We start from the raw sequence: 25,957 nt of genomic DNA, 5'->3' as shown, positions 1-25,957 counted from the left end.
CTCCTCTGCAGAGTTTTCAATGTGTGCTTTTACGTATTCTCCAAGAGTTCGTTTTGCGTAAATCAGCCAGAAGACAGAGCGGTTCAATGAAGCTCCGTAAGACGGCCTGCTGTGTGTTTGTGGCAAGTGTGATGAAGATGTGAAGAATAAAAACAGCTTGCAGTCATTTGAGCGAGCCTTATGACTAGTCTGGGTAGTTTATGATGTGGTCTACCATTAAAGAAACCTTTGTCCTCTCGGTTGTGTTAACATTTGGTTGGAATGCTGTTTCCAGTGTGCTTATTTCTGAGGTGTAAATAATGAAGCTTTGCCCACAAAAGTTGCAGCTGGACAAATTGTTATAAATCCTCGTGTTTGTGATGATGCCTTGGTTAGATGCCATGGTTACAGACCATGCAAAGTTAAAAACACTCACTGTTATGGATACCAGTGAGCACCATTTTCTTTTCTTTTTTTAAATACTTGACCATAAAGGGAAGATGCATCCCTTATCTTTCCCATGAAAAGATTCTGTGAGTTCTGTTCTTGTTATGCAAGAATGACCATGGAGCTTTAGCATTTCAGATTAGCAGTGCTACATAGAAACATTTACTCAAATTAAAATTAGAAGAGCCACGTTAGGACGTAATACACTTTTAAAGAGGTCAAGACAACTGCCAGTTAATTGGTATGGATAGCGAAGTCACAATATCTAAATATTTAAATAAAATGCAATTAAACCATCCTTTTAAATAGAACAAATGAACCAACAGCTGCTCTAATTATTGAATTATGAATCTTGAGTGAATTAAAATGTGACTGCAAAATCAAATAATGTAATATATCAAACTACACTAGCTATTTTGTTAACACAATAAAATACAGGTGATTTAACTAACCATTGCATTCATTTTTTCACTTTGTCAGCAGTTCTTTGGAGTGTAGTTAAATGTAACGTTACTTTCATCAAATCAGGAATACTTGGATATTTTCAGTGTTGAGTAGATTGCCCTGCCCGTTTAGGCCAAAAGTCTTTGTTAGAAGACTGTAGAAAATTTATGGAGGATAAAAACGATGAAAAGGTGACACATAATAATTAGAAAATAAACTGGTTAAAACTTCACAGCTTAATGTAAAAGTCACCTCTATTTGAATTTGGTGGGTTTTGATTACTTTTTTTAATAAACTCCAACCAGATGTTCATCAAAGTGCTTAAAAATGTTTCCAACTCTAAAGCATACACAGAAACTACTCTTCTCCTGTGTGGCTTTGCGCTGCAGAATCTCAAAATGCTGGTGCGGTGCGGTCCTCACAGTCCAGTTCCTCCCTGATCAAACCTGAGTGCACTCAAAGCCAGACGCAGTGATGAGGCCACAGCAGGTAACCAGGACAGTGGCACCAATTAGAGGCGACCTCCCTACCGACTTCTGAAGGCGAGGGGAACAGCACTCCACAGGGGCGGGCCCCTGCCTAAAGACTCAAGACCCACCCACTTTGCCAACTCTGCCCCCTACCCCCGGCAGCCTTATTGACCTTAGACCTCTCCCTCATCAGGTGGTGGGGAGAGGTCAAAAGTCAGTTAGGTAAGGTCATCATGGGTATTAACTGATGACTTCATTTCTCACTATGGAGCATTGGTAGGGAGTGGTGGCTCTATGTTTCTCTGTGCAGCAGAGAATGAAAGGGAAGAGGTGGAATCAGCTGTGAAAACTTAATTACACTTTGGTGGTTCTACTGGCAAACAGAAAAGGCTGATATCTCATGTGTTCATACAGTTGTTTATTACTGACAGTACAGACTTTAGAAAGATCCACTAAATCTGGGGGGTATTAGTGCTCTACATGCCCCCCTAACACTCTGATTTGGGGCTTTCCCAGACAACCTTTTGTGACCAATTTAAGCTTAACATAACAGCAGTTATACACACAGATGCACTGACTACAGAGTAGTTAGAAATTCATGCAAGAAGCAGAGCGAAACCAACAAATCAGCAACAGCAAAAATAAGAGTATAGGCCCAGGAAGAAGCAGAATCATGACAATAGTGAATAAATAGTAATACACATTAGGTAATAGGCTGCATATCACATAGAGGCCATGACCCTATCTGCTCCTTTTCCTCGCCTACATCAGTATTGTGTCTGAGCATTACAGAGTCAGAATTAGAGGGAAATAAATGAAGACAAAAGACAAGAAATCTAAATTTCCAGAGGTGCACTGCAGGACTATACATAGCCCGATTTATCACATTGATAGAGCACTTTGGGGAAATGAAATGTGAGAGAAAGAGCAGAATACACTGGCCATCGCCGCTTTGAAAGCACATTTTTGAATAATGCTTTAAAAAATAAACAATGGCATGGCTGCGGCCGAAGCTTTATTTTGGTTTTGCTGTGTTTACATTGTTTATACATCTGACATGCCTTGAAATTGATATCATACAGTCTGAGGGTTTTATTAAACAAACAATCTTGCACACTGTGATATGCGGGATAAGATCACTGTTGTGTCAGTGTGTGTGGACTTGAAAGTCCTCATGAAACTGCATCAAACATCGAATTTACGTTGTGTGCCATCATCATCTGTTGCCTCCCAATGTTTCCTGTCACCTTCCACTGTCAACTCTTCAATAAAAATGTCGATGAGCTGACGATTCCAGCTTCCAGTCACACTGTGTAAAGGTCCACAGATTCATTGGGATCATAACTAATACCAATAGTATCAAAAAGCATGAAAGCAGTGCAGTCACTGCCCCGTACTGAGGCAAAAGCTGCAGGACTTATTCCAAACAGGTGTCACTGTTTCCCCTTTATAATGAGGGAAGAGTTATGTATTCAGGTTTTGCTTCATCATCATCTCCCAACACCTTTGCCACCTTGTGTTTACTAACCATATTGGATAGACGGCCCCCACACCGCACATGCAGCAACAAACAGCCATGCAGCTGCTACCACCCTTCATTAGTTCTTATTAACAACATCAGGCAGAGCAGGACTCCCTGTCTCTCCGCTGACTGATGCAGTGGAACAATCAACACCGTGTGGTGGTGAGAGGAGCGTTAGCATGTCGTAAGCTCTTTTGACAGGACTTATCGGCCGCGCTTCAGCGTGGCCTTACACATTGTGACAGTTGTACCATGTGCCTATAAAGATGGCATCTGATTGTCTATTGCAATTACATGAGTGCATGAGCAAGGACGCAGCTATGACGGGCACAAGGAGGGAGGGGAGGGGGGGCATGTGTTGTTCACAACATGTTCTCGCTGTAGTTATTCCTGTAGACGCGAACGAGACAAATGTGTCTATCTCTCGAGGAACGACATTCTATCTCCAGTGTAGAATATCTTCTATACCTTCTATAAAATATAAAATCTTATGAGCAAGTACAGAATAATTCTCAGTTATAATTTATCTATTTTTCTGATGTATTTGGAATAACAAGTTTAACATTTATGGAATAGTGTAAAAAATAGTGATTGATGCTCAGCAAGAAGAGTATTAAACTGGGAGATTTTTATTTCAGATGCCAGGTCTTCCTTACTATACCTCTGGAGGTGTTTAGGATTCGGCTAATAAAACATCTGTCATGTTAGGGGATGACTTGACAGCCTCAGTAATGCAGATATTAAAGGATAATTCTGGTTTATTACAAGTCGGATCTTGTTTTCTGAGTTTTGCCCATTTTAGGGTTGCGATAACGCTGTACTCACCGAGTCAGCGGCAAACATTTGGAAATACCTGTGACGAAAGTCAAAAGAAGTCTGGCCAGGCAAGAAACATAGACAGTCAGAGAGTTCTAAAGACTGTAAACAAATCTCCAGGTTAGCTGGAAGAGACATAATGAAGCTGTAGCTGTGTCTGGCAGTTTCTGCTTGCAAAGCCATTTCCCACACAATTACAGCTCTCTATCACAGTGAATGATTGTAGTCTGATTGTTAAAGTCGATGTAAATATAGCAACGGCAGCGCATGTTCTCATAGGCGGATCTTCCCACTGTTGCTTGTAACACAGAGCGTAACACAGAAAGGGTTCTTCCTCGGCCCATGCTACACCCTTCCACCAAGTTTCATGAAAATCAGGCCAGTTGTTTTTCTGTCTCCTGACAACCCTAACCCTAACACATAAATAAAGGCCTACTATCCCATCCGTAGTTTTGAATGCAAACTGTTTTCCTAAGCAAGGAGGAATTACTACCAACATTTTGAGTGTGTTCATTGTCCATTTTACTGCGAAATAATGTGGTTAGATAATTTGGCTGAACTGTTGGCTTGTTTACAACCTGTCTAATTCAATAGAAATGGCTGCCAAAGCTCAGAAAAGAGACTGAATGTAATAAAATAGAAGCATCCTTTAATGTTTTGAGCAGGGGGCTTATGAATTCCTTCCTTATAGAGGAATGTATACTCTGATCAGCTCTTTTGTCATCATGTGTGGAATAGTACATCATTATTTTAATGAGTGAGTCAGACAGCTGTTTGATTGCTTTCCTCAGACTATGGCTCAAAGGGTTTTATATCACTATAGTGAATCTGCAAATACCAGTTTACCATAAGCATGTATCAATTCCAGCAGAACTTCATACAGTTTTGTTTTTTTATCCTCTCTGTCTCTCTCTATCTCTTGCGAGACTCAGCCTCACCTTGGATTGCATAAGGATCCCAGGTGTGCAGCGAGACCGGAGTTTTTACGAGATGCAACCGCTCAGCTCATCAATCAGAGAGATGGGTGGCTGATTCGGCACGTTGGTGCTAAAGTACATATGTGTGACCCGGGGCAAGGAGATTGCACAAGATTGCACCTTAAGTCTCTCTCTCACACACACACACACACACACACACACACACACACACACACACACAGATAACTGTTGTTGAATTAGCCGCCTCGATCGCTCCTCACCCCTTCTGCTGATCTACCTCAGCTGCAGCTTCTTCACATTTTTCTGTGTGTGTGTGTGTGTGTGTGTGTGTGTGTGTGTGTGTGTGTGTGTGTGTGTGTGTGTGTGTGTGGTCATGCACCCATTCATGGGGTTATGGTTTTGGCCTGAGGGTAAGAGGTGAATTAAGAGTGAAGGAGGCAAAAAAGCGAAGGAGAAGGTGCATCCACTCAGCTGAATGAGTTCAGGAAACGGGCCTGTAGCAGTAGTTAAAAAAAAAAAAATGTGAAGAATATTCTTTCTTCTGAGTCACACACGTACAATATTTTAACAGTTTTTACCTATCGCATTAAAACAATTCCATTGCGCGCTTGGCCTCGGATAATTCAAGGACTTCTCATTTGCCGTGCCGTCACATTGCATGGCCGTGTCACAATCCTCATCCCTTTATTCAAATGTTCCACAAATTAGCCATACATTTATCCCCCCCTCCTGCTCCATCCAACCCACAGGTCATGCCACTTAACTTCAGCCTGCCCCCCTGCTGTAATAGGTTCTGATAGGAAGCCTCGAGGGAAGTTGACTTCTCACTGAGAAGTGATACTAAAAGTAATTGCAGCTGAAATCCTGTGACAAGGGGGTGTACTTTGAAAAAAAAAAATGGAAAGTGCAGCACAGGGAGGATGGTATTTGAAATAAGCAGAGAGGATATTTGGAGGGGCAAGGGGTGAGGGGGGGTGAGGAGCTAATAGACAGACTCCTGGGTGGGCAGAGAGCAGGGAGCACTGCCCTCAGCCATTTACTGTAATTTGACCTCCATGGGAAAAAAAACAGCAAACGGTCTCCTAATTTGCATATTTCTCATCTGCATACGTCACCAGGACAGTGAATTTTTAATTCCCCATCTTTTTTTATTATAACAGTTTGGTTTTAATTTGAGATGACTAATTTATTTAAACCTGGAGTTAAATGCAGAGTGCTTTCTCTTTGTAACGTGTCTCATTTCCCTAATGATTAAAAAAACAGGGAGCTGATGACGTTGTAATAGAACATAAACAAGGTTTCATATCATTAACTTTGAATATGAGTTGTTAACTTAATGTCCCCACTCACTTTATTATTCTTGTGTGAAAACCAGCTAGTTATTTTTAATGAGGACACGGATGTGGGTGCCTGGTGATTACGGCTGACACAGGGGAAAGCTGTAAGAAATGACCTGGCACAATACTTTCACCATTAAAGCAAAAGATTTTATTCAAAAGAGAAAGAGGAGCGATCCATCTGCAGACAATTTAAGAAAAGGCGCTTAAGTTCCAGTAATTTAAATGTAAACTCTCCCACAAGAATCACCGGTTTCCCCTGGGCAGGGATTAATCCAGCAACACAGATAAAAAGTATTTCACTTAATTGTTGTGAGCTCCTCTGTTTCCATTTTAAAGATTAATCTAATCACCATCATTTGTCTAATTTCTTTCCAACTTAACACTTCCACCTTTTCTTGAAAGCACATACTATGATCTACATTACAACATCCCTTCCCTGCATCTTCCCCCGTGTCTTTATTAGGGAACATGACTCTTTCTTGAAATGAAAATGTGTCTTCGTGTGAAGATGAAGAAAGTTAGTTTCAAAAGCAAAATGTCCTACAGATTACCTTCATACGCAAGTGTTACACTTTAAATGATCAAATGTTTCTTGAGTGTATCACACAGCAACGCAAGTTCTTGATTATTTGTTTGTTTGTGTTGTTTAGTTTTCAGGGTTATGTTACGTTTCTCTAAAAAACTGAAATGCATTAAAGATCATCCACACAGTCTTCCATTCTAAAGCCATTAAAGGTAAAGTACTTTAAGTACAGAAATACTTAGGACCATCTTTCTGATACTTTAATTAAAAATCTTTAAAGTAAGGGACCTTAATTTATTCGGACATTGAGTGTTTATCAATCGTGCTGCATCATTGATTGATAAATATGATGATGAAGTGTATATGATGATGTGAATATGAATGATGGCTATATTATACAGTGTAGGGCAGTACAACAGCAGTTTGAGCTAGAGTGAGTGATAGGACAGCCAGTCAACTGTACTCTAATTGATTAATCTTAAAAGGACATGATTATGAACTAGAAACACACATTTTAGTCTTTGTGTGTGTGTGTGTGTGTGTGTGTGTGTGTGTGTGTGTGTGTGTGTGTGTGTGTGTGTTAGGAGGGTGGCTTCACTGCTGACTGGTTATCTACTAGACTGAGGGCATGAAGCTACAATCTGGCACACACACACACACACACACACACACACACACACACACACACACACACACACACACACACACACACACACACCGACATACCAACAGTGCTCCTGACCAAGAGTCTGCTCAAATGGCTACTTCTTTGCCATCCCATAGCCTCACACACACAAACAGAAAGTACATAGAGGCACTGAAGAACTGGGTTGGGTCATTTGATAGGGGGAGAGAAAGGGAGAGACGGGAGAGGCATGTAGGAGAAGAAGGTCGAAGAGCCAGCACCGAACCAACTGCTCTCCTGAATTCTCATAGGAATAATACCTTGGAAAATCAATCTTCAAAGTATTCCTTTATAATAACTCGATACACAGTGAGAGGAAATCACTGTGATAGGATCTATAAATTATGTATGGGGTTACTTTTATCTCAGAATTCAAAATAAACAATTGCAAGAAAGTGATTCACTGCTAACAGAGTATTTGGTTTACAAATGTGTTTTATATTTGCATATCACATTGTATGTGTTCCACCATTTGCATTTATTTGCAAATGAAAAAAACAAAACATCTTCAACTCAGGTTCATGCTGGTAGAAAGTTTTCACATCCAACCTTTGAGCATGCATTTAAAATGTCGATGAAGGAAAGGGTTTTTTTTGTTTGTTTGTTTTTTTTATCTTTTCTGCTCCTCCAGCAGTCCAACATTAAAATGGTAACCCGAGCAAACTGGTAACTTGTGAGGACTTTTCAAATGAGCCCATGTTACTCTGTTTCAGCTAATATCCAGCTTTCTCCCTGCACAGTGATTGAAATTATTAATTAACTTCACAATAACATTAGGAAGTGATATTCTAATGAATAAATGGTAACACTTCACAACCCAGTACACATAATTGAGAGTACTTATTGATGAATAATGATGAGTTACTAAAGAACAGACTGGGAGATACTATAAGATACTATATTACACAATAAATGAAGTTGTATTGTATTGTTTTCCTTCATATTTTATTATAGTCAGCTCTGAAATACATCTGTGTGTAGTTGTACAACATAAAATCAGTGAGGAAGATTTGTTCCTCGCAAAGGAAAAAATATATTTTTATTCCCAGAGATGCAGACGGCACATCATTAAGAACTCCAGCATAAACCATTATAAACAGATCCATTTTTTTGTTGTTAAGATAAAAACATTCAGGTCAAATGTTTTACTGCATGTCAAAAACCTTCAGCTTAAGGGTAGATCGAGTGTTTTAGGCGTGTGTGTGTTTAGCAGTGACAGGCATGGATAAGCAGAAGACAAACAGATCGCTAAAAGGTTAAAGGCAAGCTAATTCTCCAATTTGCAGGGTGTGGGCTGTAGAGGGCCGCTTTCACTGGCTGTGCCCCATGAAATGAATTACAGGCTCTCTCTACAGTACAATAGCCAGTGGGCCTTGTTGTCAAAGTGAAGGGCAAGGAGCCTCGATTCACACCCTCAAATTCAAGTGCCAGATTCATCTCAAAAGAAGAGTCAGTGGCAGTCGGATAGATAAATATAACTGATTAAGTTCGGTAGTATGCCCTAAAAAACAGTTAGGCCCCCGCCTAAAGTTAGTGACCCTGAGGGACAGTCACTGATTTGTACACGGCCTGTTTTTGTACAGTGTTAACAGCATTTGATCTTGAGGGATGACCAAAAATCACTCCTTATTCAGGCTAAATTTAACAGCACATGACACACAGCTGATCACTTGCCTCTTTGAAAAGCACCCGCAAATGAGGGGTGGGGGGGTGAAATCGACATTTGGACAGGAAAACACAAAGTCATCTCTATATCTCCTGATCCTCTAATGTTGTGCGCGCGCACTCACACACAGTGAGCTATCTATCCATCTCAAAGAAGATGCCTCAGCATTTCACAAACTTTGACCCATCCAAAACCACCAGTTTTTGAAGTCTAATCCTGAGGATACAAACACACGGTCACACACACTGCCTGCCTCCGGGTTGAAGGTAGGAGGGTGAGTCTGCAATGAAAGATGCTGTTGATACAGGGGAGGGATGGGTGAGGGGATCGAGGATGTGGGCCGCTGATAGAGTGCTGATAGGCTCTACAATAGGCTCCAGTGTGTGGCATAGCTGCAGGACCACATATGCAAACAGGCACAGAAACACAGACAAATGCACACACAGTATGTTCAATCCATCTTTTTATTTAAAAAAAAAAAAAAAAACCCCTTCACACATTACATACACTATGACTATTATATTATATATACAGAGACATGTATGTCCACACACACAAAGGTCATACCCAGGAGGGAAACGTTGTCTCCTTTTCAGCGCTGGCGGACTCCCCTTGTGACTTTCACAGCTGTCATGCTCCTCTTTACAGCCTTCATTCATCCACTAACCTCAGGGGCAGGGGCATGTGATGATGCCTCACAAACAAGACACAAACACACACAGTTAATGTACACAGATGCATAGATACAAGGGAAAAGTTACGACACTCGTCAAGTGCTAAGATGGTGTTAATGCTGGGTGTTATTAGTCCTAACGTCATTACACACTGTGTTCTGCCATTGCAATGCTAATGATATGGATTTTTATTAGGTAGGTGTTGTGTTGGAGCTAATTGTATCAGCTATAATAATATTGTTGCTATGGGAGGAGTTAGCTTTTATTTTAAAATGTAAATTCTATCAAAAATGATTTCCATTACACAAGTGGGAAACTTAATGATCTGTCTGTTACAATGTCAATAATGCCAATTCGATGCATTTCTGATGCAGTTTAATCCGAACAAAATCAATCATGTGCGACTGAAATGTTTTAGTCACTGTAAATAAAGGCACTCCATTCATCAGAGGAGAGGATTTTATTGAATCGAATGATCTTTACACGCTTTCAAAACTAGTACAGTCTTCATTCCGGCACACAAATAAGATAGTGTCACCTTTCCAAAAGGCTTTTATTTAAAAACAAAAACTCCCGTTTATAGCTAATGTGACACCACAGTCTTCCCTGCTCCAGTGGTGAGTGGTGTGACACAACAGGAAGACAAAAATGAAAATGCCCTCCTATCTCTACAGCTCTATAGAACAGTTGAGTAGCTTATATGTTTTTTTTTTTTGGTTTTTTTTTCATCTTTGTAGCCAGTAGTGTTATGCACCCTGCCACTTGGCTTTTGTGCTTTTTATAGGTGACACAGTGTGATAGACCCTGCCCGCAAACCCTCCATTACAATCATATTGGTCTCCTCTCAACTGTGTTCCTATGGGGCACCGTCACTGCCAAGACTGGCTGAAGTTTAGTCAAAGACATTAAGAGAGCACCTCCAGGGACAAACATCAGCAGAGAGAAGAGAAGAGAAGAGAAGAGAAGAGAAGAGAAGAGAAGAGAAGAGAAGAGAAGAAGAGAAGAAAAGAGTTGAATGATGAAGGCAATGCAGAAGTGCCTTAAAGCTCCAATACGTAACTTTCGGCGCGTTCAAAGAGGATGATGACGAGTGTGTTGCATGGCATTTGTGTGAAGCTGTTTCACCATGTTGTTGTTAATATGAAAAATACAACCAGCTAATATGAATGCAGGTATTTGCTGAGCATTAACTGAAATGATGGAGTAAGTTAGTTACTTAGTTAGTTACTTAGTTAGTTACTTACTGACTTATGTTGTATGTAAACACAGTGACTTTGTTATAAAGTTAATTTTATTCATATTCATAGGATCAGGAGCACGTAGTTGTGATGTTCATGTTCAGTTTATTATTACAGGATGAAGAGATGTTTATATTTTAAGGTAAAGATGACACTGTATGTGCATTTACTGGCCGGTTATGTGTTGATGTGTGTAGAAGTATGCAAGGCAGCACCCTCCCTGAATGCAGGGATGGAAATATATGTATATTTTAAGTTAAAAAAGGTCATGATGACATCATATATGTGTTTACTAGCCTTTTTGACCAGCCCGGGTCTTTTTCCTATATTATCCTAAGGTTTTTACAATCATTATTATTTAACCAGGGACATAACTCATACCACTCTGAGGCTCTATGAATTATTGATGATTGTAGGTTGTGCTCTACTGTTTTGTTTTCTTTGATGTTCAAGTCTAAAGTGAAACCAAAAGTCAATATTCATTTATTTGAAATTCTGCACATAATAACTTTTATCAGGTACATAACGTATCTTCTCCTAAACCTAAAGTGTTTTTGTTGACTAAACCTAACCAAACTGCGACCTCTGCAAACTATTTAGAAAGTATAGCTTTGCATTATTGATCATTACTGACTTCACCAGGGAATGAGAACACTTTTGCCAGAACTCCAAAAACAAACTTGGTTAAATACATTAAAAATAAATAAAATTCCTGAATTTACGGAGTTATATAACTATTCTTTGATCCTACCAGGACTTCAGAGAGAGATGATGGGGATACCAGGTTAAAAAATGAATAATATGATTGTTTACATTCTGATGTAGTCTGTAATATCCTATATACAGTAGCTGAGTGTGAAGGTTCATTCTTGCCCTACAAGCACTTGAACTATACTCAAGTGAGGAGAAAGAGCCCCATTTTCCTTCATAAATAAACATAAAGAACTTTTTTTTTTTGAAAACCTCAGTTTTGAAATTTCATTCATGTGTCATTTTCAACACACTTTTTGAGCCTGAAGAAGCTCAGCAAGTAAGAACAATCACACACCCACACTCATACAAACATAGAAGAGTGACAGTATCTCCCTCAAGGAGGAGTGCTGCCATCTCTCGCCGTGGTGGTCATCAGCGCTAAACTCCTGTCAGGTTCCATCTTACACCCTAACGCACAAATACACATACATACACACACACACACACACACACACACACACACACACACACACACACACACACACACACTAGTCTGTCTCAGGGCAGGACAGGCTCTCCAAAGGGGTCAACATGTTGTCACAAACACCAGGGAGCAGTGTTGATGTTGGCAGTCCCTACCTCCTCACTATTATCTGTGTCACCTCACACACAGAAAACCTGCTGTGGCTATTAGCGTGCCAGCATGGTAGGGACACTCTGGGCCCAGAAGGACTTCACCCTGGCTAAAACTTGGCAGCCATCTTTTATTTATTTATTTAATTGTTATAAGAATAAGTGTGCAGTTCTTTCTCCTGCTTCGTTTGCAGGCGGTGCGTCGTGGTGATAGAAAACAATCAATATTATTTTTTTATTGGAACATTTATTTGCATGAAGGCGAAGAGACATTTTGCATGTTCAGCTGACTTGTGTTTAAGTGAATCATTTCCTGGTGTATTAACACAGGACACAGGGAAGGGACATGCTTTTTTATAAAGTGAAACATTAACAAAAGGTTCCGCCCCTCTCCTCACGCCATTCATTTTTGTATAAACCCCTACCATAATCTTTTCAAAACATAAAATATACTAAACATTTCTTTGTAACGAGGTGACCACAGCAACAGGGCTTTCTTGGAAGTGTTTTAATTTTTTCCTTAATTTATCTTTTATGTATTTAAGTTGATTCAGGGCGTGATGTCTCCCTTCATGTTGCTGCACTACTTAGAAACTAAATGTCTTCAGTTTTTCACACTAACTACAATTTTTGACTAAATGGACAACTTAATCCTCAGGGCGTTCAATCAGGCACCTTTTTGCACATTCAACAGTTGTTACAAATCTCACTTTTCAGACTGGCTTTCTTTGATAATTTCCTGTGATGTAAACGTTCACCGAGGAAACATTTGATGTTTTGTTTAATGTCATTTTTGATCATGTGCCTGACATTCACAGCTGTCTCACAACTGGGACAAGAAGAGGTAAAAGAAAAAAAATTCTTGGTGGAAATGCCTCTCTACTCAAACATGGTACATCTCTCCCAGGTGACTGCTTAGCACTGGCAGTAATTGAAAACTTGCCCCTGGCACTGTGTATGTGTGTGTGTGTGTGTGTGTGTGTGTGTGTGTGTGTGTGTGTGTGTGTGTGTGTGTGTGTGTGTGTGTGTGTGTTTGTAACCGTTTTTCCTGTCTGAGCATGTGCGTCTGCTAGTATCAGCATGTATGTGCGTGCATGTGTGTGTTCGTTGATGCTAGAACACAGTGTGTGTGTGTCTGTGTGTGTGTGTGTCCTGTGTGAGTCTTTATTACTAGGCCTCCCCCCTCCACAAGTTCACACTAATAAGTCCACCTTTCTTGATTTTTATGTTGTTGGGAGTTTAACCATTTTTCCCAACAGGAGGATGAATTAATAACATTTTTTTAATGCCACCCTCCCTTCCCCCATTTTTTTTTTTTTTTTTGCTCTTCCACAACGAGGGGCCAAATCTCTTCAGCATTTCCAGCCCTGTGAGCTAATTTGACAGCTCACGGGGGTGACGCTGATTCCACTTCGCAGAGACAGGTACCCTAGGGCTAGCCAGCTGGATCGCAGCGGATGCTTACAGATTTGGCTTTAGCTTCATGCTGGGTGTCATCTGTCTCTTTGGTCTGGCGCGGGATAATTTTTGTGTATGCGTACGTGTGTGTGTGTGTGTGTGTGTGTGTGTGTGTGTGTGTGTGTGTGTGTGTGTGTGTGTGTGTGTGTGTGTGTGTGTGTGTGTGTGTGTGTCCGCCCTGACATCATGTGCCTGAGCAGTTTGTGCCTGGCAGGCCTTGTCTGTCCAGGTTGGCCATCAAACACAGCCAGCATGGCCCTAATCTGACGAGGCACTGCTCCAAACATGCCACAGCAGCCCGAAAAGTGTGTGTGTGTGTATGTGTGTGTGTGTGTGTGTTGGTATAAGTGTGTGTTTGAGTTTGTGTGCATGTGTGAGTGACCCCAGGGCAGACCCCCTTTTTCCTACTCCTTGCCTTTCTCCTCTGCTCTGTCCCACGTTGAATATCCCCGAACACACACACACACACACACACACACACACACACACACACACACACAAACTGAAGAAAAACTTCAAAAACCATCAGGGTGAGCTCAGTCGACGCTTCCCCTCCACCTCAACTCCTCCTCTGCTCAAGTCGTAGTGTGTGCAAACATGTGTATGTGTTATTTAAGTGCATCTGTGTGTGTTTGAAATGCTACAGCCAGGAGAAGCGATGTTTTTGCCCGCCACAAACAGAGAGATATCTTCGTCCAGCGCTCCCTCCACCCCAACATCTGTCACTTTGATTGTGGGCACTTTGCAGGACACTCTGCCTCAACAGGTTTGGAGCCTCCCCCAGCCTGTTGCCCTCAGTCGACTTCGACACTGCCTCTTGGAGAAAGAGGCGATCCCTCCACTCGCTAGCACAGGAGAGGACAGGGGGACAGCCCCCCATGGGAGAAATGACAGTGCAGCTCCCGTTAATCTCCAGGACGAGCCCTGAAATGGCGGCAGGGGCCCGCCGCAAACACTAATCGTGGCCGACACACTGGTCTCCCCCTAAAAACGCGCAGACTTCCAGTCCAGTGCCGATCTCAGGCTCCAAGGAAAAGGGGCTAGTTCATTGCAAGATGAGCCTGACAAGGTTTAATTCTGTTTTGCTGTGAAAGAGAAAAAAAATCCTTCCCTGAAAAGCACAGGATGATGAGTACATATGTTGATTTTCAGGCTGCGAGCCATGTACCGCCACTGTGTCTTCCCATCAGGCCTTGGGACAGAGTGACAGCGGGATAGTGTCACGCTACACAGTGAATTCTAAAGTGCCACTGCATAAGGGCCTTAAGTGTGTTTATTTGGGTCTTTACCTTCCCATTTACTTCCATACTTTTTTACTGTATACCTTTTATTCTATTTTCTCCTTTCACCCCTCCTCCTCCTCCTCCTCCTCCTCTCCATGGTGGACAGCTCAGAAACATCCCGCCTCCAGCAGGCAGAGGGACAAGAAAGTGGTGGCGGCACCGGGATGGACGACCTGCTTGCAGCTCAGGGACTGAGGGAGAGACACACAGACAGTAAATGAGATAAGAAACTGGGTATGGAGACAGAGAAGGGCAGAAGCGGGTAGGTGGGTTGCTGGGCAGCAGGTCCTCTCCAACCACCCCCACCTCTCCTCAGGCCCAGAGGCCTTGGCATCCAGTGAGTAACACCCCCCCTCCTTCCCTTCCCTTTCCCCCCTTTCGCATCACCACCCCCCACCTGTTTAGAGCCACGGTGCAGTGAGTGGCGTTCAGCGCGTTGTGAACACAAAGCAGCGGCCCTGCGGCCCTCCGCCTGGACCTTGGTGTCAAGACCCAGCCAAGCTGAGAGAGAGAGAGAGAGAGACAGAGAAAACACGAGAGAGAGAATGGAGAGCAGCAAAATGCAGAATAATTATACCCAGTGGGTAATGCGAGCGCCGTCGTTACCAGGGCAGTGTGGTCGGGCCGGGGAGGAGAGAGACACGGAGGCAAGAGCGTCACCGGGGCAAGCTTGCAGGGCCAGTGGGCATGTTTGGTAAACCACTCTCACAGACCTCCCACTGCACAGCTGAAGCACCGTTTGTGGAAGAGCTGCAGGAGATCATCTGGATACAGGCGAGCACGTACGCACGGGGGGGGTGAAACACTGCTGCTTTGGTCCTGTGTGTACAGATCATATGTGGAAGTGTAACAAAAAGATGAGAGAGGGAGATTGTATCTTATATGAAAAGGAAAATAGATGTGGTTATGTTTATAGTGCACACTATGCTCAGGAACAGTACAAAAGTACAAAACAATGACTCAGTGGATTGGTTGTAGTATAGCCATGGATAATTTAAAGAGACTGTAACAGGAAATATATCTTTATATACATTAATTATGTTTATGCAGGACAAATAAATGTACTGGGGTCAAGAGGGAAAATCTGAACAATTTATAAGTCATTAATTAATTTCAGCTTCATTCATATTCTTCAACAAGACTAAAACAAATTAAACAGTATAAACTGAAATCTCATCATTCTGAACCATATGTAGCGTAGCATTTATATGACTATTTGTTTAAACTACTTACAGCAATAGGAATATGTAAATATTGTGATTCTCTTTAAGAAACTAATGAACTCAGCTAAACAGATGCTGAACTGTAACTAACTGAACTGAATTTAATAAAAGTTTAATGAAAGGCTTTTAAGCCTGAACAGAATTAAAACGCTATTATCTAATGTAGACAGCTACTGATAAATATATAACTGCATATATTTACCATGAATAAGTTTAAATTCTCTGTTATAACTTTGAACATTGTCTTTTCTTTTTTAGTGACAATGTTTGGAGAGTGCAGAAAGGCTTTGTGTTCTGTGCAGGGGTGTCAAATAAAAAACTGAATTCACTTAATAGACCTGTGGGACAGAAATACAGAGAAACACATGATCTGCTCTCGTGCAACGGGATCTCGCATGCAAACTGCAGCCCAAACATCAGGACGCTTGCAGATACTGATGCAGAAGGACACATATTTCCTCGTTATGTTGATGTCGGCTTGGCCCTCCAAATTCTTTAATGTTGTGGAAATCTAAACTTTGGACCAGTTTCAGAGTCGTGGAAGTTTGAACTTCAAAGTCCAACTATGTGAAGTCTTTAAAATGCACTACTTCAAACCCCAAGTTAATAGTGCATTTGAACTGCATTTAAATGTTCATCAAATTTCAAAATAAAACATATAATAAATGATTTAAGTTCACATTTTGTGTAGTTCAGAATATTTCAGAACTTGTTTTACTGACTCCAGACCTTAATCTTTGTATGCTACTAAGGAAATAATAAGACTTACAATTAACACAACTATTATCAATCTGTTATTAATATTGTTCTTGTCCTTTTTTTATTCTTTTCTATTTCTAGGTATTTTGTTATTTGTAAAAATGTTATTAAACTGTTGTTAGATGTTTTTTTATGGATCTACAAAATAAAGTGATATTATACAGTAAGTATCAAATAATTAATGAGATTATTTTAATATCTCTTTTTGCTGTATTTTTATGTTCCTCTGCTATGATTTAAATATGGTATAATTTAACTAGCCTCTCTCTCTCTCTCTAGTTGATTTTAATGTTTTTAATTTCACCCTGCAGAGTCATAAATAAACAAAACAACAAGATGCGCGTTCCTGTCACGGAGGCCTTCGCTGGGTCTGACGTGTTCTGTTGTCAGAGATCCTCTCGTGCTTCTTCAGTGCAGTGAAGGGCTTGTTTTTATCCCTCGGCTGTTGATCAATCATTTAATCTCTTTAATAGGCCCAAATCAAAACTAATGGTGCATGTAATAAGTGTTTAACTAAACAATGTGGACAGTGGGGGACTTAAGTGGTGCCTTAATGATTTTCTCTTAACTGAGCATGACAGTCCTAATGAATTTACGGCTCACAAACAAACTTTTGACAACCAATATGCAACGTTTGCCCCAAACATTGCCTCTTCTCACTCCTGCTGAATATCTGCATGTACTTTGCTCTTGCCACAAGTGCTGTGTTTATTAATATATTTATGCCAATATATTTGCATTTCTTAAAGTGTAATAAAAGCATTTGCTAATCCAAGATAATTCAGTCACGGGGGGGGGCGTTGCCAGCTCTGGGTTTTTAAAAATGAATGTGAGATATTTGGTTCCATCTTGTGGTGACAAATCTTCAAAGAAACATGATATAAATTCACTTGTATTTAATGTCTTATTCTAGCTAATTCACTAAGGTTAAAATATTGATGAATGAAAATGTTGTAAACCTATGAAACTAAATATGAATTGAGCTGTTCTAACAAAAAAAAGGGCCCTCTCTCTACTCCTACACAGACAATAGTGTGTTTGCTAATTTACTTAGAGGTAAGATTATCATACATTACTAATAGTTAAGGTATGACAATAGGAGGACTAATAGGTGTGATGGATTTATAGTAGCTATTCTTCCACTATTATCCTAGGATTATGTATTATTTTCACCTAAATAATCTTTGGCAGTAGGAGATCATTTAAAATCTTAGCAGAGCTCATGCACTATGACAAAGATTGTGTGAAGAGTACATATGATACCGTCACTAAACATTACATATATCCGATTCCACATTGAGTAACAAACTGTGGACACTCTAGTCCCCGTATATAGATTAGACTGATATTTATGACTATTGGAGAACCATGCCATTTCTCATAAGCCCCCCTTTATTAAAGGTTTATAGTTTAGTTTTGTGTAGTTCATTTTTTTATATATTACTGTCATACCAAACATCTCGCTGGGATCATAAGAAACTGCCATTTTACACAAACATAGCTCAGTTGTAACTAATGCAGTTATAAATGGTTAATAAATCATAAACTAATGTGTTGTATATTAGTGATAACACATTAACCACTTTTGGGTTGTGATGTTTTGAAAAATCCCTCTACTTGGTGCTTCTACTTTCTATTTGATAATAACGCAGTGTGCAATGTTTTAAGTGTAAAGTTATACTGAGTTATGCAGTTATGAAGCATTAATAGATGAGTTCTCAGCGATGAATGAAAGCCATTGGTTAAAATGTGATAGCCTACCAGGATTTAAATTAACCAGAATGAGTGCAAACAGACTTCGGAGTTGTAGGCCTGTTTGATTTTAAGCCACAAAGTGATAAACATGTAGGGTTTATATTTAAAAAGACACATTTATATATATTATGGGCCAACTGAGTGCATTTTAAACGGATAATTGTTGTGTGGAAATGAGTTTGAAAAGGAGGGTTTGATGTCCACCACAGAGCAAGACTGACATCTGCTGTCCTCACGCAAAACCTCAGCCTACACCTCTCTCTCTCTTTGAGATGTGACACCCCTCTTTCAGCTCTCCCTCTTGGTTCAGTCCACGGCCTCGTACCCGGAAGTAGTAGTAAACATTAGCATTGCAGTCAGCTGACTTCTTTTCACCTGACTGCAATTAGAAAAACACCATTGCATTTCTGTCCGCATACTACTATATTATTATAGAATAGGCTACGTTAATGACCAGTGGCTTAGTTGTGCTAACTAGTATTGCGCTCTCACAATTAGCTGCTAGTTAGCTTAGCATTTGGAGCATTTAGTAAGTGTGTAGCATTAGCTGGTTGAGCTAGCTGCTCCACAAGAGACAAAACACTGAAACCGACGTCAGCTGGGTAAAAATGGACAAGATTGCTCAAGGTGAGTGTGACATTGCGACAATTATACATTTTCTAGCATGCAGACTCCCTAACACAACATGAGCATGCACAGAGTGAAGTGTGCCTACAGTATTGTTTTAAACCTTTGCCACAGTAAAAATGTTGTTGTCCTGTGTGTCTGTCTTCTCGTTTAAATTCAATGTGAGCTGTGTTGGTCCTGCAGATGTGGGTGATATCCAGTCCCGACTGTTGGACCACAGACCGGTCATCAATGCAGAGATCCGCTACTTTGTGAGAGAGTTTGAGGTACATGAAATTATGATGTTGTGTTTTAAAGCTGCAGATCATTTCAGAACTCTATGATTATTTACCAATGAGAGGTGACACTGCACCTTTGTGTTTGGCTCTTGGATTCAGTGCCACTGAAGGCTGATACTGGACTTTTTGCCATTATTTAGATTTTTTATATCTTTCAACATGTCACTAGTTAGCTGTCACTTTCTTGCCAGTATTAGAAAAACATCAACCATGGATATTAAAAATCCTCTGAATGCACACATGTCATAAGGCACACATCATTTGTGTTATCTGTGACATGCTGGGTCACAAATAAGATTAAAACATATTCTTTTAGTTTTTATCTGTGTGTTTTAACCATGCAGCCCAACAAATGACCTGCACATTTCAATATATTGTATTTATCTCCACTATGAGCTATTTCATTAAGAACCTAATCTAGTTTACCTCAGGGAGTAAAAGATTCTGTCTTTGGTATTTAGTGCAAATTGACAAATAACCCCTTTAGTGGAATGATCTATTTATACAGTACTTTGAAAATACATTATTGTCTCTGATAAGACTGGAAATTATTTCAACTCATGTTTTTTCACTCATGTTAACGTAAGCGACATGTTATCACTTCTTGGCATTTTGGCCAAGATCAAGTGTACTATCTGTTCTTATCGTTTCATTATGTTCTCTATAAGGGAACAACATGTTAAACAGAGTTTTAGATTAGATTTTTACTCCATGCACTGACCTGATTTTGCAGTACCGCTGGGAACGCTGCCCCCTCAAATTTCCCCCCGGGGATCAATAAAGTATTTCTCATTCTGATTCTGACTGTTGGACTAAATGATAAGAAGCATATGATTTCAGCATGTGACGTGTGTGTGTGTGTGTGTGTGTGTGACAAAGCTTTCCTCTTCTGCTGTTTAGGAGAAACGGGGACACAGGGAGAGCAGACTGCTGGAGAACCTCAATAAAATGGTGCTGGAAACAAATGAGCAAATGCTGCCCACCAGTTTAGAAGCCATCGCCCAGCAGCTGTCTGACGTCACTAAACGATGTAAGTCTCTTCTCTCAGATTCACACTTTGCTAAAATTGCATAATGTAATGCTTGACCCGCCAATCTAATCAGACACTTGGATTTGTTGCCACGTGTTCAGAAAGAAATTGCAATTAACTATTTTATGTTGACCGGTTTACAGATGTCACATAATCCTGTGCCATTATCAAAACAATGAGCTGATTGTCGTAGGATATTCACCAGCAATGTATGTAATCTTAAGATAAGATGTAGATAAGATGTTCTTTTATTAATCCCCTGTGAGAGAAATTTGAGTGTCACTCTGCAGCAGAGGGGAATTGTAGTGCAAAAAGTACAGAAGTGTAAAGCATGTATAAAGAATAATAAACTAAAAATATTATAAAGATATAATAGAATATATAAAGACTGTAATGAAAATATTTTAAAAGAGTTGTGCATAGCAGGTTAAAGTTAACATCTAACATCTTAATATTATGAAATTAAGACATTAAAAAACACACACTTTAATATAATTGTACTATATTTTGACACAACAAACCTACTTTGCAATCTTAAAAGTTTTTTGTTAGAGTAAATGCACTTTTTGAATATAAATATTAAGATCATTTCTTTGCTTTTCTCCCACAGTGGAGGCTGCTAATCACATGGTGGAGCGAGTCCAGCAGAGGGAGCTAGAGGCACAGCAGGTAAAAACAACTCAAGATAAAGGACTTGGAGAGCAGGTGGACACAGTATCATAGCTGTGTGTGTTTATATTTCCAGACACCACAATGAGCCCCTATATCTGCCTTACATCATCAGCATCTTCACTGTAGTGAATGAATGTAGTCAAATTTAAAAACAGCTGTCTTAATCTCTTACTATAATTGTCCACAAAAAAACCTGCTCAAGCTGTGCAGTTAAAGTAAAGTTTTCTAAAGATACAAATTGGTGTGAGACATTTGCAAAAACTTTCTGCCACCTTTTTTGTTGCGTTCTCATCTTCCTGTGTCCCTCCAGAGCACCCAGCTGCAGGCGAACATGGAGCATTTGAAAGATGAGTGGGCAGAGTTTCTGAAGGAGCAGCAGAGATTAAAGGAGGAGGTGGATGAGGAGCACGCCAAGGCCGTAGGACAGCTCAGCACTCAGTACTGCGAAATGAAGAAGGACTTGACCAAGTTTCCACCCCTCTAATCAGCTGATGTTTGCGAGGGTGCGAGTAAACAAACACACCCTCTCTTATTACGCGAACACTCGTGTTTATTATGAACATGGACCGGCCCGTTCTGCACGTGCGAAGCGAAGCTATTGGCTTCGGTTGATGTACTTGGTGGTTGGCATGAAAATGTTTTGCTCCGGCACAAGACTCAACAATTTCCAAATCCTAAATATGAAAGTGATTAACAATGTGGCATTTTCACAGGCCATCAAACTCAAGTTTTCTGTCTTTAGCACATGGAATTTTCACAGCCCCTAAAAAGTCTGGAACATGTCTTTTTTTAAACAAGCAATCATTTGATTGTTCCTTGGCCGTGAAGTTTTCAACATTTCAAGATTTTTAATGGATGCCTGCCTGAAGGGTGCTGATGATAAATTTGCATCGGCCTCTAGTTGAAAGGAACCCTGGCGTTTGGCACCAAGGTGAGATATTCTAAGCACCGAAAGCGAGATCATTAAATGTTAGAAAAGCCCTTCTGAGCAGGTGTGTTTAAAGCACAGGTCATGTGTTGTAGAAACGAGCTCAAACAGAACCGTTTCCAGAACATATCATCCCTCACCAGCTCTCCGGTGTTTGGAACATTCGACCTCTGACATAAACTTCAAGTAAACCAACTGTCTATGAAGTAACTTTCATTATAAAAAGCTCTTTGCCGACACCAATTTGAATGATCAGCAGCAGCTGTTTTTTGTTTGCTTTGCCACCTCAAATCTGATTTCAATGAGTCACAAATCCAATATTTTCATTGCTGTTTAAACAGAGAAATCATAAATCATATTTTGTTTTCTGATTTGAACTTCCTTCTGGTTTTCAGTGCTTGTCTTGTTTTATGCTTAGAGTGCTTAAAATTAATGATAAACACAAACTCCATGTGTTCATTTGTGTTTAGCCCTTTCTGCTAACTAGATTAATTGCACACAGATGCACGTTTCAGCACAGCAAGCACACTATCTAAAAGTTGTAATATGAGCTATAAAAGAAGTGAAATCATGTATGTTGGTCTTGACCCTGATGATGTTGATGTTAGACTCCAGACAACGTTGGGTTGTTGGACAGGTTAATGGATGGGTGGGCACACTGGGCACATTCCTGGCATGGCTGAGAACAAAGTTCATCTCAGACAACGTAATAGAACAAATATTTTAGAACCCCCCCCCACCTCACCCTTTCACATCCCTCCACACACTCCTTTAAAATGCTGAGACACCTCAACTGCCAAACGTCACATCTGAAGAAGCAGGATTGGACTTCACCTCATCCATCAGCTGAAGTAAAATATTCTGTAAGAAAAATAAGAATAAAGCAAAACAAGCCAGCGTTGGAGTCCACTATGTGACAACACAGCTGAAGTGAACTCAGTTCTGTATCCCCTTTCACTGAAGCTCCAGCTTTTTTCCATTTTGGCCTGTGTGTGTGTGTATGTGTCTCTGTGTGTGTGTGTGTGTGTGTCTGTGTGTGTGTGTGTTAGAGAGAGACTCAGTGATGGCTGGCGTCAGAGCAGGACACGGTGGTTGCCATGTCATCAGAGATCAGAGAGGGCACTGACGTGCCAGCAGATGTACGTCTGTGTGTGTGTGTGTGTGTGTGTGTGTGTGTGTGTCTGTGTGTGTGCCCTCCGCCTTGGTGACTGCAGCTGTCCAACGTGGTGACAGCACATCATCAACTAACGAGGAGCGACAATACGGAAACGTGGCCCACCTCTGCCAGCAAGGCACCTTTTCATCTGCCCTTGTTTATTTTTTTGGTAGTTCGTTGGAAAGAAAGAAAAACAGTCCACGAAAGGTCACAGCTCAAGTCATATGAGTGTAAGCTATTCATGAGCAGAGTCATAAGCTTACAATTAATACTTGTTGGGTCTGATAAGTACAGGGTTTCTATCTGTTGTAATGGATTTTGCATTGCTGTATAATGTCAGCTTTAGGAGATTTAGCTTGTTAGTAAGTAATAATTCAACACTAGACAACATGGGTGCACATCTAGATCTAGGGACATGACTTTGACCAAGTTTCTGGTTGTTGCCAGGCCTGCTCTTTGCTGGTTCAGATCCACAAAACTGTAAAATGTCTGCCTAATGGCCGGACTGAGGCACTGTGGGAAAGCCCCCAGGTCAGAGTAACCTTCCACCATCCGCAACTGCGCTTCAAGACCATGACATTGCTGTCAATAATAACATGCTCTTCGCCAAACTAAACTGACATTAAGCGAGCTGGGATTTAGATCAACATCTGTTTGCGACCGAGGGATTGCAACAACAACAGGTTTCGACATTCATGGGAATTTTGGTTAGAGTGCAGGCTGAAAGGTAAGAAAAACCAGAAGTCTCAGCATCTGGTCAAGTAATTGTTGAGTGACTGGTATTCATCAACAACCCTATTAGTGTCTTATTTAGTGGTATCAAACAAAGTCAAACTGTAACATTAAGGGCTAAAGCTGTCTTGCATTTTTAGGATATTATCTGGATAGATATCTGTCAAACATTAAGAGGAAACTGTCAAGCATCCCATGCACTCAGGCTGCTGGCACAGAAACTTTCCCTCCACACAGACCAGTAAGACGACTCCATACACAGAAAGTGTCGGGCACCGGCTGAAATCTCCTGTTATCATCCTCCTCAGGCTGCTGCCTCATGCCTTTGGACCCTGGTTGGTTTGTTTTTTGTCTCCAGTGTGCATCAGAGAGCAGTGTGTTCTTCCTGTTTTGAAAGGAGAGCAGCACTCTCGGGCCATGGAGCTGCCGTTCCCCGTGCCAACACAAATGGTAAAGGAAACAGCAGCACCCAGCTGGAGCCCCATTGGGCAACGGACAGAGATAAGGGGTGTGTTGGTTAATGCAATCTGATGCTCTGTCTGAAAAAAACACATTTCCACATCCACTGGAAAAGAATGAAATATATCACAGGGATGAAATGTGGGGATTACATGTAATGAAGACATTTACAAAAAAAAACAAAAAGGACCCGGTCTTAGTCATTTATGTTGAATTTAAGGCTTATAGAGAACAATTGAAGCTTAGCTTGAATGATGGAACCCATTCAGGTTTGTGCGAATGTGCCCAGATTTATCAAACCACCGTGTCCCATAGCACTTCAACTTTTAATTTTAATCAGCACACAACACTACTCAGCACTACATTTTGGCATAACTAAGCCCTATCATCATCTGTTTGTAACAGTGACCAATTCTCTCCACTAATCCACTAACTCTCACATGATGCTATGGCCAGCCAGATTTCCAAGCTCACCCCGCAGTCTCCACAACAATAGACTTGCTTGAAGGAAGTCATTTGGTTTTCGGAGCTTGAACTGTACCAACATGAACTGGCCTACAAGATTGTTGCAGTGGGCTTGAAACAATAAAAGGCTAGTTATATCAGCTACCAGCAGATTTAAAGTAGAAGTGTAAAACAATTACAGGAACTAAGGACAATTCTTATTATCAATGATATAATGTGCTGTTATCAAGGGATCGAGGAAATGTATTTATCATTATACAATGCAAGGCAAAATGAAAGTTTGTAGTTTCTTCATGCTACACACATAAAAAAAGATAATTAATTCATAGAATAACATAAAAGATCAATACAATAGAATAAACTATAATAAAACAATATGTACAGTTATTTATATTATATATGCACCTTGAATACACCCAGGAAATAATTTTGCTGTGCTTTTTTTAAATTTGCATCTGGTTGAATGTAAACAGCAGCAATATAAAGCACTATAAAAGATAGTGATGATATTATGGTTTCATCTAAACAGTGTCCATCCAGTTTGACTGCGTTTGAGCACCACCTCCTATTATAAAGTACACAAAAAATAATTTCTGTTCCTATTCATTTACTGTAGTAGTAATCAAAATATATCATTTGAAATACCTAAATTGGTATCACTATATCAGATCACCAAGCAGTTGTCTGTTGGAATAATTTAAGGATAGGTTGCTGCAGATTACCTTTATCGTATCATGTATATCCTTTACAAATGGAAACCAAAGGAGAGAGTTGAGGTGTCAGTGATACCACTGGGCTTTCACATGCAGTTGAGGAGACACTGATTGGACTGAACTACATCAACCATCGTTACACATTCATCTGAGAGCATGTGGTGTGCAGATATCAATAAAATATTTGACACTAATTGCCTACATATGTTTTTTATTTCTTTCTTGCAACCCACCAAAAATGTATGTAGTTTTTGGATTTTGGTTTTGTTAACAAGTATGTGTAATCCTTGTATATGAGACAGGTAAAAAGCAATTGCTGGATTTGCTATTTATGCACAGACTCAACTTAGA

The 25,957-nt window shown here is 40.4% G+C and overlaps 1 protein-coding gene and 1 pseudogene across 1 annotated transcript; both read left to right on the top strand.

Annotated features, from left to right (window-relative positions):
* The first annotated feature begins 18,875 nt into the window (after nt 1-18,875).
* bloc1s5 (biogenesis of lysosomal organelles complex-1, subunit 5, muted) lies at nt 18,876-22,654 on the top strand. Its single transcript, XM_051411108.1, has 5 exons — nt 18,876-19,173; nt 19,357-19,439; nt 20,352-20,481; nt 21,092-21,150; nt 21,464-22,654. Exons 1-5 carry the CDS (start codon nt 19,155-19,157, stop codon nt 21,635-21,637), a joined length of 465 nt encoding a protein of 154 aa, XP_051267068.1. The 5' UTR covers nt 18,876-19,154; the 3' UTR covers nt 21,638-22,654.
* Nucleotides 20,048-20,209, top strand: LOC127369827 (uncharacterized; annotated as a pseudogene).
* Nucleotides 22,655-25,957: the final 3,303 nt, after the last annotated feature.

Source organism: Dicentrarchus labrax, unplaced genomic scaffold (assembly GCF_905237075.1).
Source record: "Dicentrarchus labrax unplaced genomic scaffold, dlabrax2021, whole genome shotgun sequence".
In the NCBI taxonomy this organism is placed as follows: Eukaryota; Metazoa; Chordata; class Actinopteri; family Moronidae; genus Dicentrarchus; species Dicentrarchus labrax.
The sequence above is the reverse complement of the archived record's forward strand: the minus strand, read 5'-3'. Positions and strand labels throughout refer to the sequence as shown.